Source organism: Pipistrellus kuhlii, unplaced genomic scaffold, assembly GCF_014108245.1.
Source record: "Pipistrellus kuhlii isolate mPipKuh1 unplaced genomic scaffold, mPipKuh1.p scaffold_m20_p_1, whole genome shotgun sequence".
Classification (NCBI taxonomy): Eukaryota; Metazoa; Chordata; class Mammalia; order Chiroptera; family Vespertilionidae; genus Pipistrellus; species Pipistrellus kuhlii.
The window spans coordinates 53,359,289-53,380,323 of NW_023425404.1; the positions used below are offsets into that span (position 1 = coordinate 53,359,289).

Here is a 21,035-nt window from a genome sequence, read left to right on the forward strand (position 1 = left end):
GCATGACAAAGTGAGGATCCCACAACCGAGTTTCCCACCCTCTCCTTCCAAAAAGGAAGTAAAACTTTTTGGGGACCTGAAATAGCAATTACAAATTCATTTGCTGTAAACAATCTTTTAAACTATAAACATCTTGGAAATGGATAGAAGACAATGTGCAGCCCTCTCATCGGTGAGAATTATTTAACTGGATTTCCCCCCTCAGAAATATCTGGGACATAACCAACTGCATGAACGTTTGTGTGTGAAGGCAAAACCATTTAGCCCTGTAAGTTAGGGTTGGGCATTAATGGGTGGCTCTGGGCAACCTCAGTGATGCTGAGCAGTGGATGGGCTCGGTGAGCAAGTTGCAGAAAAGAACGGGAGCTGGCCAACCACCGCCTTGTCTGTGAAGTGCAATACGGCTGTGCCTTCGGTAACCAGGGTGGGCGGCCTGCCATGGACTTCAGCTGATTACGGATCCATGAAGCCAGGCCCAGGATTGGCTGTGCAGAGCAAACGGCGGAACATAACCACGCTCAGGAGTACAGGGAGAGCAGGCAGCCAGTGACACAGATCTGGTGGGTGGGGTCTGGCCCGCGGCCGCAAACAGGGACGCCCTCAGGAGGCCTCGGGTAGGCACGGAGCTCTTAATGAGTGGAAGGAATAGATTCTGGATTAAATTAGAGGTGTGAACTTGCCTACATTAGTTCAACAGTCAGTGAATATATTTAAGTAAAAGGCTATTTTCACTTCACATTGCAATCCAAAGTTACAGAAATATTTATTTTAAAATTAGCATTATATATATATATATATATATATATATATATATATATATATATATATATACATACACATACACATACACACACATATTAAAAACACAGAAGTGATTTAGATGAAAAGCTCCAAAGTGTATTGTTTCAGCTGGTGTCATTGCTCTCTATACCTTCACCCCAGTTATTAAGCCGTTTCAAGTGACTAAGTTCCCAGGTGTCCAAGCCGGAAGGGCCTGCGTGGCGCCTCGGTGGCGTTTCCTGGGAGCGCTGTGCACCACGGTGTGATTCAGGTTTCTCCCCGCACGTCTGACTGTGACCTTTCGGATCCTCTGGCTGTGGCTGGTTAGTCTCCGGTTTCTAACAGGGGGTCGCTTTGCTGCCTAGGAGTTGATCCAAGCTTCTAGGTGCCCTTCTTGTCGACCTCAATTATGTATACGTGAGGTTCAGAGAGCTGGACAGTCTGATGAGTGGGAACACTGTCTTAAAAGGAGGAACTGCCATTCCAGCATAAACTATCCTTAATCCTACTGCACAAACTGGTTTCATTCTTGGAATGGTGAAGATCACGGCCAAGAAGCAGATGTCCTTAGCGGCTTCCTCCGAGAGTTAATCCCCAAGAGAGAGCCATCTGGCCACTTGCTTTTTATCACATTTCTAATAGCTGCTCCATTTCCTGAAGGGCTGCTGTAAAATCATTTACTTGGCTGTTACATAAGGTCTGCTGCTCCAGGAACCGAGCCCTCTCTTCTTCTTTCATCTTCAACTTTACTTTTAAGGCCTGGTTGGAAAGATATTAGAAAAGACGAAAACAAACAAAAACTTTGAAACATCATGCTTCTGTTCTGTCTCATTAAGAAAGAATTCTCTGTATTTGTAGGGGAACTGAATTCTCTTTACCAATATTCTGTAAATATAAAATTATTTAAAAAGTTTATTAAAAATAAATAAGAGAGAGCCCTCCACCCTAGCTGGTTGGCTCAGTGGCTAGAGTGTTGGCCTGTGGACTGAAGGGTCCCGGGTTTGATTCTGGTCAAGGGCACATGCCTTGGTTGCAAGCTCCTGGCCCTGGTTGGGGGCATATGGGAGACAACCAATTAATGTGTGTCTCTCACATCCGTGTTTCTCTCTCTCTCTTCCTCTCTCTCTAAAAATCAATGGAAAAATATCCTTGGGTAAGGATTAGAGAGAGAGAGAGAGAGAGAGAGAGAGAGCCCTCTATATATCCATCTACTGTAGCAGGAATGGTAATTTTGCCTCAGGGTGATATCTGCCTCTCACCTGTAACTCCTCCATCTGCTTTCTTGCTGTTTCGTTAAAAAGCTTCAATTCATCTTGCAAAGTTTCTAACAGCAACTAAGAGGAAAGTACAATTAGTAAAATAAAGCACAAATCTCCATTTTCTTCATATAAACTAATCTCTTTGTATAAAAGGGGAGCTGAATTAGATGACTGTTAACGTCATTCAGCCATTGGCTGTGTCCGCACACATCTGGGACCTCCACTGGACACCCTGGAGGAGCTCGGTCCCAGGAGGGACGAAGGACTATCCCACTTCCATGGGTTCTGCTACACAAGCAATATCACACACGTGCCCCCTGAGGGGTGACAGTGACGGGGAGCTGAGGATGGTTCCACACCTCGCGCTCTATGACTCACAGAATCCCAAACAATTACCTTCCTACCTCAGGGAAGGAGCCAAAGAGAAGCCAAATTTCACTCAGGCAGAACCTTTTCATTATCTAGTTCTCAGTGAAGGATTAAGGAGAGAAATTGGTCTGGTGTAAAACAGAGAAACCAGAAAGCTCTGTCTACTTGTCTGTTCTGTTAGGTGTTTTAAAGTAGTACATTGCCAACTCAGACTCACTCATATTTGTAAGCACAGGTCACCTGCCAAGTAAAATAAGCTCTTTTGAGTACATATCCGCCACTCTTTCCACATCCTGGGTCCCACAGGCTGCTTCCCGGGGTTACCAAGCACATGGCAGGATCTCCTGAGCTGCAGGGCCCCGGGCCCTCGGCCCGCAGTCCCCGGCCTTCGCCCACGCACGCCCAGACCCTCACCGTTGAGTCCATGTGATCCGGGTTGGATTCTTGCTGTGATTCCAGGGTGTCACTGTCTAAAGGTAATGGAGACAACAAAATTAGCCTCGCTTAGGGAACTGTACCTCCCACAAAATAAACCAAAAAAACCCTCCAGGACAAGCACATGAGTTTTCATGAGGGAAACTTCTCTCGGCAGCTGCTCCTGGCGCCCCCTTTTCACCCGGCAGTGTGGCCCATGCCTGCCTTGAGATACAATTAGCTCCTTCCTCTCTATGTTTGGAGATGGCCAACAATTCATTCTGCTCTCTCCTCAGAAAATTTGTCCAAAGGCAATGTACAAGTTTTGTTTACAAAACACAGAACAATTCTTTAAAGTTTTTTTTAGGCCTTAAATATTATTATTTTTGATAAAAGTAGTGCATACACATAATAAAGTAATATAAAAACATATGAAGAATGTATCCTAAACTGTACAGTTAACCAGTAGCATTCAGTCAGCATTCCTTAATTCAAAGAAGCCTGGGGCCCTTCTTGGGATGCTCAGGCCCTCAGCTCCGTCTGAGACCCCCTCCCAGTCTCTGGGCAAGTCCTTCTGTGCTCACCTCTCTGCTCTAGACTGACCTCTAGAGAGAGGGTCGGAGCCGGAGTCCCCCTTTAACCACTGCGAGTCTGCCGGTTAGCCAGAAACAGTATCATCCCTCTCTCCTCCCACTTGAGAAAGTTAACTGTATGCCACCTATCTTGAAAGAAATAAAATAACTCTGGTCTAATTTGCAAGGTTAGGGCACCTTTGGGCACCAAAGTGTTCAGATAAGAACGCGATAATCCCTCTCCACAGCCACCTGGAATCGGTCAGGCACAGCCAGCATCACCAGAGGGGAAAAAGGTGCTCCAAACCTCTGCCTGCCGAGGCCAGCTGCTGCCACGCTGGACCCCAACCACAGCCCAGAGCCACCGCAGCGGGGCGCACACCGGCTCCTGTGAAGGCTGCTGTGTGCTGTTCCTTACTTGGGTTGAGGCCCTTGCTCTCCAAAATCGCCAAACTGTTGTCCTGAAACTTCTGCAGCAGCTCCACCTTTTCGGTCAGGTCCTGCAGTTTGCCCTATGGGGTGCCATGCAGACAGATCAGGCCTGTGCCGCTCCGCAGGGGGGGCCTGAGGGGCTGCCCCTCGGGGTTCCACATCCTCACCCAGTGTGGCTGATGGCACAGGTCTGCTGGTGGGTCCTCACCTGAGTTTCAGTCAACTTCTGCTGTAACTGCTTGTTGACGGCCTCTAAGATCTGGTTCTTCTCCTTGAGCTCTTCCTCTGACTTCTGCTTACCCAACGGCCTGTAGCTGTAATGATAGTTGTACTTATATGAAGTGGGGGGGGAGAGGGGATAAAGAGTATGTACTGAGTAGCCGAAACCGGTTTGGCTCAGTGGATAGAGCATCGGCCTGCGGACTGAAAGGTCCCGGGTTTGATTCCAGTCAAGGGCATGTACCTTGGTTGCGGGCACATCCCCATTAGGGGGTGTGCAAGAGGCAGCTGATGGATGATTCTCATCGATGTTTCTAACTCTCTATCCCTCTCTCTTTCTCTCTATAAAAAATAAAATATATTAAAAAAAAGAAAGAGACGCTCCAGGGTACCTGCCAGGCTTGGTGCTAGTTCATTTTGCTAGAAAGACCCGGGGACGCGGAGCAGCCCTTGCGGAGGCCATGGGCAGCGCCTGAGCAGCAGAGGGGCCCGGCCGGGCCTGTGCCTCCCCAACCGTCAGCGTCTCCTCCTCTAGGGCCCAGGTCCACCTTGTCTCAATGTATGAGAGACCCTGTTACTCCACATCCTCACCAGCATCTGGTGTTCTCAGTGATCCAGATGTTGGCCATTCTAGTAGGCCTGGGGTGAGTGTCTAACCTCTCATCTAATCTGAGAAATTTTGGACAGTGAAAGGGGATGCAACAGGCATAAGTCAGAGCAGTCTAAGGGACACTGGGACCTATGGCCACACTTCACATGTCACAACCCCCAAAAGAGGAGAAAATGACATCTGCCATTTCTAAATTACCCTAGACAGCAGTTTTTCAAGTGTTGGAAATGAAATTTTGTTAAATGTCCCTCGTCATCAATTTAGACCACATTTTTTCTACCTACACTAATAGATTTTATACTATTAAGACATTCTTGGAGGCGGAGCTTGAAGATGGCGACCGAACAGACGGACTTGTTCTGACTCCAGTCCCAGAACAGAAAAAAGCAGCGTCTGAGTCGCTCAGGGAAAGTTGATTGGCAGCTGAGGGACAGCGGAAATCTAAAGGAAGGTAAGGAAAGGTCCGCTGGACAGGATTTCCTGACCAACCGGCCAGCACTGCGGCCGCCACGGCGGCTCTCCTGGAGCTCCGGGCTTGGAGGGAAGGCTGCGCCATCTTACCAGGAAAGGAGGAGCTTCTCTGAGGCCTGGAAAGCCCACAGCGGGGAGGTCCATCGAGTAGCTGAGGCGGCCCAATCGGCGCAAACACTTGGTTTCAAGGGAGTTCTTCAGTCACCCACGGAAAGGTCAGAGTTTGCGGGGAAAACTTGAGGGATCTGGGTCCCGCGGCGCAGGCAAGTGACGGTAGCCGCTGAGCTCCGGCGAGGCCCCGCCCCCACTGTAGCCGGGAGCGTAGTGCTGCCGCCTGCGCTGAGCTGCGCCCAAGGAAGGCTGCAGCAAGAATTCTGCCCGGGACACCCAGTGCTGGGTTTGGCGTAATCTGGGACTTTTTTAAAAACGCCAGGGGACACGGGACAGATTGTTAAGAATCGCGGCTGTCCCGACAAGGGCAGAACATCTGGACATCTTGGCGCCTGATCCCCTTCACCCCCTTGCTTCTGAAAACTAGGGAAGGACTGCCCAGTTGGGCATATCCGGGGAAATTGCAGGGGGAAATTGCCTTCCTGGAAACAAGGGATCGGAGCTTTAGAGATAGTCTGGGAGCAAGCTGGCATGCTGCCAGCTAGAGCCATAGAGAAAGAAGGCCAGAGCAACCGAAAGGACTGGGAGGTCAAACCGGAAACACTGACACCTAAGAGTTGAAATACAAACTGCCTTTTTTTTTCTTTTCTTTCTTTTTTTTTTTTTCTTTTTCTTTTTATTAATCAAAAATAAATGAACACAAATAACTAAGATATAGCCTACTTAAAATTAAGGATTACCTTACAAAACTGAGGTGCAGTGGAATGCTGGGAACTGCAAGACTGTCTGCTCCGAGAATTAGGCGTGCCAAATACAACAACAGAGGAAGTGAATGACCACTACTGGACATTTTTATGCTAATTTTACCATTCTTTATTTAATTTTCATTTTTTACATCTTTTACTTAAGAAACGAATTTTTTTCTTTTTTCCTTACTTGATTTTATCTTTTCAATTATTACATTTTTCAATCTCTATCATCACTATTACTACTGCTATTTTGCAATTTTTTTTTTTTTCCTTCTCCAGTACCATTTTATTTTTTCTTTATTTTACATTGGGAGTAACCTTCATTCTACTTTAATCTCTTCTATATCATAATTCAACCCTATCTCAACTTGACCTTTACACCATCACTCTCATACTAAACTTTACCCTTTTAGTCTCCGGTTTATCCTATCCCTTTCCTGCTTTAGTTTTTCCTCTATTCTTTCTCTATACCCCCTGCTAAAGCTCTCACTATACTTATAGACCTAAGTTCCAACCCCTGATCCAAGTGTATAAATACCACTCTCTGCACTATATTAACTAGTTAAGACAAAACAAACAAACAAAAAACACACACACACAAAAAAAACGGTTCTCCTCTCTATCCTTTTCTCATTGTTTGTGTGAAGGTTGATTATTGTGAATTTTTATGCTTTTTAGTGAAATTGTTATGCTTATTTCTGTGTTGTTATTGTTGCTTTGTATTTTTGTTTAAATCCTCTGTTTTTGTTTGTTTCTTTTACTTCTGTATATCATAGCCTTACTTAATAATAGCGGATTTTGTAGTTTGTATTGATCTCCAAGTATTGTTACTGGCATTGGCTGGGTTCAGTGGTTGTTCTATGGCAATTTTCTCCACAGATATATAGTTTGTCTCCCATTTCTCTTTTAGTTTCCTTCTTCTCTCTCTTTCTCTCTTTCTCTCTCTCTCTCTAGTTTGTCTCCCATTTCTCTTTTAGTTTCCTTCTCTCTCTCTCTCTCTCTCTTCTTTTTTTCCATTTTCCAACTTCATTTTGTCATTACTTTTTTCCTTCTTTTTCTATCTCTTTATCCCTCTTTTTTATTTTATTTACTTATTTTATTTATTATTATTTTTTAAAATTTTCTTTATTTTATTTTTACCTTTCTTTCTTCTCTCCTATCCCCCAATTTGCCTTTCTCTAGTGGTCACCTTTGTGGGAGGTTATTATTGGATAATATTGTAAATACATTCTTGTTAAGTGCCTCTTGTGTTGTACCTGGTAGTGTTGGAGTTTGTACCTTTAAATCAACGCAGGAGAAGAAACACCACATAACTAGACATCCTGAAAAGAGAGGCCATGGGGAGACAAAGAAATAGCCCGCACATGAAAGAAAAGCAGGCATCACCAGAAAATGAAGTAAAGGAGTCAGAGGCAAGCAGCCTACCAGAGCAAGAATTCAGAATAATGATCATAGGATGGCTAAATAGAATGGAAGAGAAATTTGACAATAACCAAGAAGAAATAAGGAAGAACCATGAGGAATTGAAGAAGAACCAAGAGGAATTGAAGAAGAACCAAGAGGAAGTGAAGAAGAACCAAGAAGAAATGAAAAATGACATCACTACCATGAAGAACTCAATAGAAAGCATCAAAAGTAGACTAGAAAAAAAAGAAAAAAGAAAAAAAAAAAAAAAAGAGTAGACTAGATGAAGCAGAGGACCGCATCAGTGAGCTAGAAGACAAGATGGAAAAAAATACCCAATTATAGCAGCTTCTAGAAAAAAAGATTAAAAAGCAGGAGGAGAGCCTACGGGAGCTTTGGGACAATACAAAACAAAATAATATTCGAATAATAGGGGTTCCAGAAGGAAAGGAAACGGAGGTAGACATGGAAAAAGTATTTCAAGAAATAATGACAGAAAACTTTCCTGAGATAGAGAAGAAAAAACCCACACAAATCCAAGATGCTCACAGAGTCCCAAGCAAAATAAATCCCAGAAGACAGACGCCAAGGCACATTATAATTAAATTGGCAAACAACAACGACAAAGTAAGAATCTTAAAAACAGCCAGAGAGAGACAGAAAGTGACATACAAAGGAACCCCCATTAGACTAGCAACTGATTTCTCAACAGAAACATATCAGGCCAGAAGGGAATGGGATGAAATATACAAAGTCATGCAAAGGAAGGGTCTGAATCCAAGAATACTGTACCCAACAAAGCTATCAATCAAAATTGAAGGGGAAATCAGGAGCTTCACAGACAAAAAAAGACTGAAGGAATTTATATCCACCAAACCAGCAACGCAAGAAATGCTAAAGGGTCTACTGTAAAAATAAAGTAATAGGAAGTGAAGAAGGAACACGGGTATAAAATAAAAATGGCGTCAAATGAGTACCTATCAATAATAACCTTAAATGTATTGTAAATGGATTAAATGCTCCAATCAAAAGACATAGGGTGTCAGAGTGGATAAGAAAACAAGACCCATACATCTGTTGTCTACAAGAAACCCACCTCAAAAAAAAAGATGCACACAGACTGAGGGTGAAGGGATGGAAAAAAGTTTTCCAGGCAAATGGAAACGAAAAAAAAGCTGGGGTAGCAATACTTACATCTGACAAATTAGATCTCAGAGTGAAGGACATAACAAGAGATAATGAAGGCCACTTCATAATGCTAAAGGGAACAATCCAACAAGAAGAAATAACCCTGGTAAATATATATGCACCCAATACAGGAGCACCCAAATACATAAAAAAACTGCTGGAGGACATTAAGGGAGAGATTAATAGCAATACAATCATAGTAGGAGATTTTAATACCCCACTGTCACCCTTCGACAAATCATCAAAACAAAAAATCAGCAAAGAAATATCAATCCTAAATGACTCACTAGACCAGATGGAATTAATTGACATCTTCAGAACATTCTACCCCAAAGCCACAGAATATACATTCTTCTCAAGTGCACATGGGACATTCTCAAAGATAGACCACATTTTGGAACATAGGCAAAGTCTCTTCAAATTCAAGAAGATAGAAATCATATCAAGCATCTTCTCAGATCATAATGCCATAAAACTGGGAATTAACTACAATAAAAATAATCCAAAAAAATCAAACACATGGAGACTAAACAGCATGCTATTAAACAAGGACTGGGTTACCAAAGAAATCAAGGAAGAAATTAAAAACATCCTGGAAACAAATGACAATGAAAACACAACTATCCAAAATCTATGGGACACAGCAAAAGCAGTTTTGAGAGGGAAGTTCATATCCTTACAAGCCTATTGCAAAAAACTAGAAAAAAGGCTAACAAGTTATCTAACTCTACAACTCAAAGAGTTAGAAAAAGAGCAACAAGAAAAGCCCAGTGTAAGCAGAAGGAAATAACAAAAATCAGAGCACAGATAAACGACATAGAGACCAAAGAAACAATACATAAGATCAACAAAACCAAGAGCTGGTTCTTTGAAAGGATAAACAAGATAGATGGACCTCTAGCCAGGCTAACCAAGAAACAAAGAGAGAGGACCCAAATAAACAAAATCAGAAATGAAAGAGGTGAAATAACAACAGACCCCACCGAAATACAACGGATTGTTACAAAATACTACGAACAACTCTATTCCAACAAACTGAACAACCTGGAGGAAATGGACATAGTCCTAGAAAAATACAAACTTCCAAAACTCAATCAGGAAGAATCTAAAAATTTCAATAGACCAGTGACTTGGGAAGAAATTGAAACAGTCATCAAAAAGCTTCCAGCAAACAAAAGCCCAGGGCCAGATGGCTTCACAGGAGAGTTTTACCAAACATTCAAGGAAGAACTAAAACCTATCCTCCTCAGACTATTCCAAAAAATACAAGAGGAAGAAATACTTCCAAACTCCTTCTATGAAGCCAGCATCACCCTAATACCAAAACCAGATAAAGACAACTCAATGAAAGAGAATTACAGGCCAATATCCCTCATGAACATAGATGCCAAAATCCTCAACAAAATTCTAGCAAATCGACTCCAGAAGAACATCACAAAGATCATAAACCATGATCAAGTAGGATTTATTCCAGGAATGCAAGGATGGTACAATATCTGCAAATCAATAAACGTGATACATCACATAAACAAATTGAAAGATAAAAATCGTATAGTCATATCAATTGATGCAGAAAAAGCATTTGATAAAATCCAACACCCTTTCCTGATAAAAACTCTTAACAAGGTGGGAGTACAAGGATCATACCTCAACATAATAAAAGCTATATATGGTAAACCCACAGCCAACATTATACTCAATGGGCAAAAACTAAAACCATTCCCTCTACGAACAGGAACAAGACAGGGATGCCCACTCTCGCCACTCCTGTTTGACATAGTACTGGAAGTACTAGCCATTGCAATTAGACAAGAGGAGGAAATAAAAGGCATCCAAATTGGAAAAGAAGAAGTAAAGTTATCCTTATTTGCAGATGACATGATATTGTACATAAAAAACCCAAAAGACTCCATTAAAAAGCTAACTGACTTAATAAATGAATTTGGCAATGTAGCAGGATACAAAATTAATGCCAAGAAATCCATGGCATTCCTATACACCAACAGTGAAACTACAGAAACAGAGGCTAAAAAAGCAATTCCATTTACCATCGCACCAAAAAAATTAAGATATCTAGGAATAAATTTAACTAAGGAAGTAAAGGACCTATTTGCGGAAAACTACACGACACTGAAAAAAGAGATAGAGGAAGATGTAAGGAGATGGAAGAACATACCATGTTCATGGACTGGTAGAATCAACATCATCAAAATGTCCATACTTCCTAAAGCAATCTATAGGTTCAATGCACTCCCCATTAAAATACCAATGGCATATTTCACTGACCTAGAAAGAACTCTCCAAAAGTTCATTTGGAACAATAAAAGTCCCCGAATAGCCACAGCAATCCTGAGAAAGAAGAGTAAAGTAGGAGGGATCTCAATACCAGACTTCAAACTATATTACAAAGCCACTGTTCTCAAAACAGCCTGGTACTGGCACAAGAACAGACATATAGATCAATGAAATAGAATTGAGAACCCAGATATCAACCCAAATCAATATGCTCAATTAATATTTGACAAAGGAGGCACGAATATACAATGGAGTCAAGACAGTTTCTTCAATAAATGGTGTTGGGAAATTTGGACAGACACATGCAAAAGAATGAAACTAGATCACCAACTTACACCATTCACAAAAATAAACTCAAAATGGATACAGGACTTAAACATCAGACGGGAAACCATAAAAATACTAGAAGCATCCACAGGCAGCAAAATCTCAGATGTATGCCAAAAGAACTTCTTCACTGATACTGCCCCTAGGGCAATGGAAGCTAAAGAGAAAATAAACAAATGGGACTACATCAAAATAAAAAGCTTTTTTACGGCAAAAGAAACCATCAACAAAACAACAAGAAAGCCCACGGTGTGGGAGAACATATTTGCAAATAATACCACTGATAAAGGTTTAATCTCCAACATTTATAGACAGCTTATACAACTAAATAAAAGGAAGATGAATGATCCAATTAAAAAATGGGCAATGGACCTAAATAGAACATTTTCAAAAGAAGACAGAAGGAAGGCCAAAAGGCACATGAAAACATGCTCAAAGTCACTAATTGTCCGAGAGGTGCAAATCAAAACAACAATACGGTACCATCTCACTCCTGTCAGAATGGCCAACATCAACAAATTGACAAACGACAAGTGTTGGCGAGGTTGCGGAGAAAAAGGAACCCTTGTGCACTGCTGGTGGGAATGCAGACTGGTGCAACCACTGTGGAGAACAGTGTGGAGTTTCCTCAAAAAACTGAAAATGGAACTCCCATTTGACCCAGTAATCCCACTTCTAGGAATATATCCCAAGAAACTAGAAACACCAATCAGAAAAGATATATGCATCCCTATGTTCATAGCAGCACAATCTACAATAGCCAGAATTTGGAAACAGCCTAGGTGCCCGTCAGCAGATGATTGGATCCAAAAACTATGGTAGATCTACACAATGGAATACTATGCTGCCATAAAAAAGAAGGAATTCTCATCATTTGCAGCAACCTGGATGGAATTGGAGAACATCATGCTGAATGAAAAAAGCCAATCAATGAAAGAGAAACACCACATGACCTCACTCATTTGTGGATGATAAAGAACATTATAAATTGATGAACCAAGAGACAGATATAGAGACAGTAAAGCAACAGGCAGACTGTCAAATTACAGTGGGGAGGGGAGGAAGATCTGGGGGAGATAATAGATCAACTGAAGGACTTGTGTACATGCATCTAAGTACAACCAATGGACATAAAACTCTGGGGAGGGAGGGTATGTATGGGAAGGAGGGAGGGGGGCAAAAAAAAAATCAATAAAATATATTAAAAAAATAATTAAAAAATAAAAAGAAAAATAAAAAAAAATAAAAAGAAATAAATTTAAAAAAAAATAAAAAAAAGAAAGAAAAAGAGAGTATGGACTGAGTAGTCCCACAAACAGGCGTTGGAATCCTGGCTTCATCACATAGTGGTGTATGACCTTCAGTGAGTTGCATAACCTCTGAGGTCCGATTTCCTTATTTCCAGAATTAGGATAATACCTACCTTTCATAATGTTATTGTGAAGAATAAGAACACATGTACCATTCTTAGCACACTACTGACACACAGTAAACACTGAATAAGTAACAGACATTATCACCATTAACATTAAATGTTCATTTAAAATTTCTCAGAGTTCTTTTTGGATAGAGTTTTGTTTTCAGAACTTTTAAAACACGCCCAGATTTGGAAGTAGAACCTACTTCTACAGAATTTTTAGCTTACATTATTTCTGTCTTCAGGACTGCAAAATGTCCAAGCTAGCCTCTGCAACAGAAGGATAGGCCCTTCTCCTGGATTTCTCCTTCACCAGCATCAGCAGCACCAGAAATACATGGTGAAATTGCTAACTACACGCTGCCCTCTGATCTTGAAGGCTTCACACTTCTGTTGAGAGGTCACAGCTGGGATTGACTTCTGGTCAGCAGTGGTCCTGGCACGGAGCCCCAAAAGCTCTTGCCTGGCACTCAAGATGGTAGCTTCACTAATGGTGCCCTGATAGTGTTTCTCAAATCTAGCTGTGCCTCACCCCTGAAAATTCCATTCAGATTTTTGGCGGCGCCCAGACTGTACACATTAAACAAGTCCCAACAAATCCTGCACAACCAGGACTCAGATCCACTGATACGGAGCCCAAACTTCATTTACCCTTATGCTCACCTCTTTTTGATGTTCTTCTTGATGGCAGTATCTGCAGCTTTCCCCTGCCTAGCGGAGCAAAGACAAAGGAATCAGAATGTAACTTGACTTACCGTGGCAAACATTTTGCAATATGTACACTTAGCACATCATTATGCTGTATACTTGAAATTATAATGTAGTCAATGCCTTAATTAAAAACCAACAACAAAGGAATCAAGCTGAGAATTGTAACATGTTGTTGTATGTGTTATGAACAAAGCAGAACAGAGGAAAGAACCAGAGATTTTAAACAATGCAAATAACACAAGACTGAGAAGCTCTGAAGCCCATGCACTTTGTTTCAGCCCAGATTATTGAAAAAGGCTTATTAATAATGAACCCCCTCCTGCTCAAAAATGAATGGCCTTCTCATGTCAACCTCACTTACATGAGGACTGAGCACTGAGGGGAGGGACACACACGTGCACTGGCCTGGACTTTGCTCAGACCCACAACACAGGATAACAGCCAGCCCACCCACTGTGACTACCGTTTGGGCTGGGGTATGACCACACTAGGGCCATTGTGCACTCCGAGCAGTGGTGAGAAGGGAAAGGGCGTCTCTCAGCATAACCCTTGCTGTGACTCTTCAGACCTGACCGACGGGGAAGGTCCCGACAAGCAGCTCAGCGATGGGGCCCTGCTCCAGGTCCCTGACTCCAGGCTCAGTGCTCAGGTGCCTTGTGCTTGCAAACCCCCACTCTCTAATTCTTGGCACTGAGCAATTTCTAACCAGATACCAATGATCTGACCCACCCATTCTCTCGTCTCGGTTTGATGACTTTCATTACATCATTTTCTGAAACTCCTGAATGAAGAGATCTGTAAACATCGATTTCTTTACACTTCACAGGTAACAAGCTCTTAGAAGTGGCTCGAGTTTGTGTGTCTGCAAAGGAAAACAGGAGGGTGAAAACTCAATTAGAGTTCCATTCTAAGTTGTATTTCATTCTGGCCGATCTCAATTTGTGAATGAACCAGCGACCTTTCGGTGCATGGATTGACACTCAACCACTGAGCCACATGGGCTTCCATTGATCTTTAGAGAGAGTAGAAGGGAGAGAGAATGGGGGAGGAGGGAGAGAGACAGAGAAACAGCTATGTGAGAGACACACATCGACTGGCTGCTTCCCACATGCCCCGACGGGGATTGAACCTGCAACCACAGCACATGCCCTTGACCAGGAATTGAGTCTATGTCACTTTGGTCCGAGGGCCAACACTCTAACCACTTAGCAAAACTGGTGAATTCTACCAAGTATTCAAAGAAAATTTAATACTAATCCTTCTCAAAGTCTTCCAAAAAATTGAAGAGAGAAAACTTCCTAATTCATTTGAGGCCAACATTAATTACCCTGATACCAAAACCAGGCAAGAACTCCCCCCCCCCCCCCACACACATAATCACACACCCCACACATCCTACAGACCAGTATCTCTAATAAACACAGATGCAAACTCTAGACAAAATATTAGCAAATTGAATACAGCAATATATTAAAAGAATCATAAGTCATAATCAAGTAAGGTTCATTCCAGGGATGCAAAGATGGTTCAATATCCATAATCCAATCAATCCACACTAAAAAAGTGAAAGATGCAAATTGACCATACCTCTGCAAAGCCCACAAGCCAATCAGGAGTATGCAAACCAACCCAACAAAATGGTGGGCTAATTTGCATATGCAGGCATGGAGTGAAGACTGAAGGCTCCTCTGCGACCGGAGCTAGGCCTGTAGCCAGAGCCAAGCCTGAAGGCTGAAGGCTTGGCTGTGCTGTGGCCCAGGTTCCGGGTGCCGGCAGCCAGGGGAAGGAAGATCTATTGCACAAATCTTTTTGTAATGGGCCTCTAGTACTATATAATAAAAGCCCAGTGACCAAAACAGTGAAACGGCCCTGCCTATCAGCGAGCTGTTAGGGGTAATCAGGCAGGTAGGCGAGTGGTTAGTGGCAACCAGGCAGGCAAGCAGTTAGGGGTGATCAGGCATGCAGGTAGAGTGGTTAGGGACAATCAGGCAGGCAGGTGAGTGGTTAGGGGCAATCAGGTGAGTGGTTAGGGGCAATCAGGTAGGCAGGTGAGTGGTTAGGGGAAATCAAGCAGGCAGGTGAAGTGGTTAGGGGTGATTAGGCATGCAAGGCCAGTGGTTGGGGTGATCAGGCAGGCAGGCAGGCAGGCAGGTAGATGAGTGGTTGGGGCGATCAGGCAGGCAGGCAGGTGAGCAGTTAGGAGCCAGCAGTCCTGGATTGATAGAGGGATGTCTGACTGCCAGCTTAGGCCTGATTTGCAGGGATTCCTGTGGGATCAGGCCTAAACTGGCAGTTGCACATGCCCTGGAAGGTCCCAAATTGCAAGAGGGTGCAGGCCGGGTTGAGGGACCCCCTTCCTGCACCCCCTTCACGAATTTCGTGCACTGAGCTTCTAGTGTGCTATAGATACAGAAAAAGCATCTGACAAGTTATAACATCCATTTATAGATCGTATAGAAGGAAATAAAATGGGTATAGAAGGAAAGTACCTCAACATTATAAGTCCATTATGACAAATCCTCAGGTAACATCACAATGGTGAGAAACTGAAAACTTTCCCTCTAAGATCAGGAACAAGACAAGGGTGCCCAATTTTCAACAAAGGAGCCAAAGAGATATAAAGGAGAAGGAAAGTCTCTTCAATCCATTTGGGAAAACTGGAGAGCCACTTGCAAAAGAATGAAACTTAGACTGTTTGACACCACACACAAAAACTAACTTAAAGTGGAGTAAAGAATTGAATATAGACCTGAAACAATGAAATACACAGTAAGAAACATAGGCACTACACTTAAGGATCTTGGTCAATGAGGGTTTTTGGTGAACTTGACCCCAAATGCAAGGGAAGTAAAAACAAAAATAAATGACTGGGACTACATCATATTAAAGAGCTTCTGCACAGCAAAAGAAACCATAATAAAACAAAAAGGCATCCGACAGAATGGGAGAAGATATCTGCAAACAAGTCTGATAAGGGGCTAATATCTGAAATATATAAAGAACTCATACAAGTAAGAACAACAAAAATAATCCTTTTAAAAAAATGGGCAGAAGACCCGAATAAGCACTTTTATAAGGAAGTCACATTATGACCAACAGAAAAACGAAAATATGCTCACTATCACTAGCTATAAATGTAAAGCAAACCCTAATGAGATACCTCCTCATACCTGTTAGAATGGCTATGATCAGTAAGACAAGAAATCAGTGTTGGAGAGGCTATGGAGAAAAGAGAACCCTCGTAAACTTCCAGTGGGAATGTAAATTGGTGCAGCCACCATGAAAAACTGTATGGAGGCTCCTCAAAAATTAACAGAGCTACTATGTGAGCCAGCAATACCTCTCCTGGGAATATATACCTTAAAAACGTGAAAACACTTACTTGTAAAGACATAGGCAGCACTCACTGCGTTCACTGTAGCACTGTTCACAACAGTCAAGACATGGAAACTTCGGCCGATGATTGGAAAAACACGATATGGTACATATATACAGTGGAATGGCATTGAGCCATTAAAAAGATGAACTATTGCTATTTGTGACAATATGGGTGGATTTTGAGAGTATTATGCTAATTAATAAGTCAAACAGAAAAAAAGCAACCATATGATTTCGCTTGTATGTGGGATATAAACAAAAACCCAAACTCATTGATGCGGACAACAGAATGGTGGTTACTAGAGTGGAAGGGGACCAAATATATTGTGACAGAAGGAGACTAGCGCCGTGTCTGAGTAGCTCGATTGGTCAGTGTTGTCCTGATACACCAGGTTTAATCCCTGGTCAGGGCACATACAAGAATCAACTCATGAATGCATAAATAAGTGGAACAACAAATTGATGTTTCTTTCTCTTTCTCTACCTCCCTCCCTCCCCCCCCCCCCCACTTCTCTAAAAAAAGCAATCAATAAAAAAATATATATATATAGTTATTTTAAAAAAATAGACTTCGGCCGGGACCGGTTTGGCTCAGTGGATAGAGCGTCGGTCTGCGGACAGAAAGGTCCCAGGTTGGATTCCGGGCAAGGGCATGTACCTTGGTTGCGGGCACATCCCCAGTAGGGGGTGTGCAAGAGGCAGCTGATCGATGATTCTCTCTCATCGATGTTTCTAGCTCTCTATCTCTCTCTTCCTCTCTGTGAAAAATCAATAAAATATATTTTAAAAAAAATAGACTTCGGGTTCTGAGCACATAATAAATATACATGATGCTGTATTATAAAGTTGTATACCTGAAATTTATATAATGTTATTAACCAGTTACCCCACTAAATGTAATAAAAAGAAACAAACAAAACCTGAAACATAAAAACAACCAACTTATGCCCAAAACAAAAACAAAAAGCCTGGAATACGTTTAAAAATGTTAAATTATTGAGGCTACATAAGATCATAAAACTGGGACAGGGATAGAAAGTAAAGAGATGGAATTTTTCAACTTGACTGGGGACAGCCAGTCACGCCACACTGACTGAGAGGCACTGTACTAAGGGGAAAACAGCGTGGGCAGATGTGGCTCTGGTTGCCCCCGTCACGCCTGGGCCCTATTAATGCCAGGATTACCAGCCAGGTGTTCTGAGACAACAAAAGACAGAACAGAACAACCCTTAAGCCCTGGGAGAAAAGCCTATTTACTTCACAGGTAAGTCCTGCCACTTCCTCAGGCAGCTGCCCAGAGTCACTGGGAAGGGATCTTAGCTGCTTCAAAATCCCCCACCACAGATTCTTAAAAAAAAATAAAAAAATTAGTAATAATAAAAAAATAAATCCAGGATTAACTGAATTTGGAAAATAAATACAAGCTGTCGATTCGCTCTTCTAAACTTAAGTGTTCCATCACAGGTTCTAAAGTTTGAAGCTCATTTGGTGCTACAATCTCTAGGTTAGGCAATGACTTTGGACCATAGGCCAGGTAACATAGAGCAAGATGGCAAAGCAATCAACCCAACGTAACCATCTATCTTCTCCCAAGTTTCTCGAATGCTCTGGCCGGGCCTGACACCCCCCCCCCCCGCCCCGCCCCCCCTCACTTCACTCAACCAATGTTTGCTGAGGATGTACTACATGAGAGACTGTGCAGATACAAACGTGAACCAGACGCGGCGGGAAACCCTAGCGCTCGCCCCTAAGGGTCTCATTTCTCTCTCCTCCCTGACAACAAACCCAGTCCCTCCGGAGAGCGCACGTCTGAAAAGAAAACCGGGAATTGTTCACAAAGGGATTCCCGCGCCCCTTACTGCCGGCCACGGGTTCGACCCTCCGCACTGCCCCGGGGGGAGGTGGACACTCACCGGCGAGCGGGCCGCCACTCTGCACGGCGGGGGGCTGCAGGGCGTGCATGGTCTTCACCACGCCGGCCATCCTGACGGGGAGGCAAGGCTTGGCCCTGGAAGGTGGACGGTGACTGTGACCCCGTGGTATAGGCCAAGGGGGACCCCCCTACCACACACACACACACACACACACACACACCCAAGGTATAGGCCAAGGGGGACCCCCCTACCACACACACACACACACACACCCAAGGTATAGGCCAAGGGGGACCCCCCTACCACACACACACACACACACACACACACATAGGCCAAGGGGGACCCCCCTACCACACACACACACACACACCCAAGGTATAGGCCAAGGGGGACCCCCCTACCACACACACACACACACACACCCAAGGTATAGGCCAAGGGGGACCCCCCTACCACACACACACACACACACACACACACACACACATAGGCCAAGGGGGACCCCCCTACCACACACACACACACACACACACACACACACATAGGCCAAGGGGGACCCCCCTACCACACACACACACACACACACACACACACACACACACACACACATAGGCCAAGGGGGACCCCCCTACCACACACACACACACACACACACACACACACACACACACACACACACCAAGCAGGCGAAGGGCCCGGGGAGAGCGCCACCCAGCCTTTCCGGCTCCGGGGAGGAATAGGGAGTGACTCGTCCACGTCCACCCCGCCCCGCCCGCCCTCATCAGCCCAGCCCCTGGCCCGGGAGAGCCGAACCCAGGTGCCTGCTGCTCCCGCGGGCGCTCCTCGTCGCTCCGACTCAGAAGGTCCTCCGCGGAAACCGCCGAGCACCCCGCCGGGTCTGCCGCCTGGCTTTCAAATGGAAACTTCCGGTGCGCGGGTGGGCGGGGCTGCGGGGCGCGCCCTGGGGGCGGCCATGTTGTGCCGCCCGCACTGCCCTGGGCGGCGCCTCTGGGGGCCGCCATGTTGTACGGAATGGAACGTCGGGGCTGAGGCGCGAGCCCGCTTCCCCCGCGAAGGGTGCTGCTGGAGGCCCTGGGTCCGGGCCGGGAGGGGAGTGATGCACGCCGTGGACCTGAATGGAGCTCTGACCCCCCCGGCGTCACTCTCTAGCTCGGGACGCAAACGCGGCCGAGTTTAGAGTCCATGTCACAATCCTCCTCTTTGTTTGGTGGGCGAGGGTCAGGGATGTGGTGTGATGCCTAATTGCCATTTCAGTGGTCGTCAAGCTGCACGTTGCAGGGCGGGGAGCGGCAGGTGAGGTTGGAAGAGGGAGGGCCTGTGGGCTGAAATACCTGAGGCGCCTTTAGGCAATTCTAACCTGATCATTTTCTCTACAAATATGGAGCCCCTGCGGAGTGCCCGGCCGCCGCTCTGAGTGGGCTGGGAGAGTGAGGGCGGGGGCGGGGGGAGGTGCGAGGAGAGAGAGACAAACATTGAGACCTCAGTTCTGCGCTCCTGGAGCTTACAATCTAATGAACAAATACTCACACAAACTTGTTCATTATATCTCAATAAAGCTGGACAAATGTCAAATACATATGTATTTGCCAAATGTAGTAAAACTATAAAGGAAGAGTACAATGTTCTGCGAGAGACAAAAGCAGGGAAGCAAGCTTAAATGCAAGGGATAGAGGGACGTAATCAGAGAAACAGTGGAGGGGGCGGGGGGGGGGGGGGGGGGGCAGAAAGGCAAAGTCCTGAGGCTGGAATGGGCTTTTCTCCTAGAAGGGACTGGAAAATTCCGGGAGAGTGCTACAGATAAAGTTGGAAGAATGGCAGCCTTTGTAGGCCAAAGGTAAAGAGATTAGATTTTATCTGAAGAGTAAAGGGAAGTCATTGAAGTACTCGGAGTCCCTGTGAGTGAAATTCCTGCACAGGTAGGGTCCTTAGGCCTGGCCAACTGGTTGTTCTGCCATTCTGTCAATTTGCATATTAGGCTTTTATTATATAGGATAGGATTAGAGCAAGAGAGTATTCTTCAAGTTATATTTTATTTATTTTTAACATATGCTTTTATTGGTTTTTAGATAGAGAGGAAAAGAGAGGGAGATAGGAACATTAATTGATCAATAGATTACCTCCTGCATGCCCCCTACTGGTGACCCAGTTCCAATTGGGGCATGTACCCTGACCAGGAATCAAACTGGTGACCTCTTAGTACAAGGGACAATGTTCAATCTACTGAGCCACACTAGCTGGGTTCAAGTTATATTTTAAAAAGCTCATTCTGGCTAGGCCAGTGTGGCCCAATGGTTGTGCATCAACCTGTGAACCAGGAGCTCACAGTTCAGTCCCCAGGCAGGGCACCTGCCCGGGTTGTTGGCTCAGTACCCAGTAAAGGGTGTGCAGCCAATCAATGATTCTCTCTCGTGACTGATGTTTCTATCTCTCT

General features: G+C 44.2%; 1 protein-coding gene across 1 annotated transcript; it reads right to left on the bottom strand.

Annotated features, from left to right (window-relative positions):
• Positions 1 to 850: 850 nt before the first annotated feature.
• Positions 851 to 19,605, bottom strand: KNSTRN (kinetochore localized astrin (SPAG5) binding protein). Its single transcript, XM_036448152.1, has 9 exons — positions 19,397 to 19,605; positions 18,620 to 18,714; positions 14,058 to 14,190; positions 13,281 to 13,328; positions 4,035 to 4,140; positions 3,813 to 3,906; positions 2,823 to 2,878; positions 2,040 to 2,114; positions 851 to 1,539 (listed from the first exon to the last, which is right to left on the bottom strand). The coding sequence occupies exons 1-9, from the start codon at positions 19,603 to 19,605 to the stop codon at positions 1,408 to 1,410; spliced, it is 948 nt and encodes a 315-aa protein (XP_036304045.1). The 3' UTR covers positions 851 to 1,407.
• Positions 19,606 to 21,035: the final 1,430 nt, after the last annotated feature.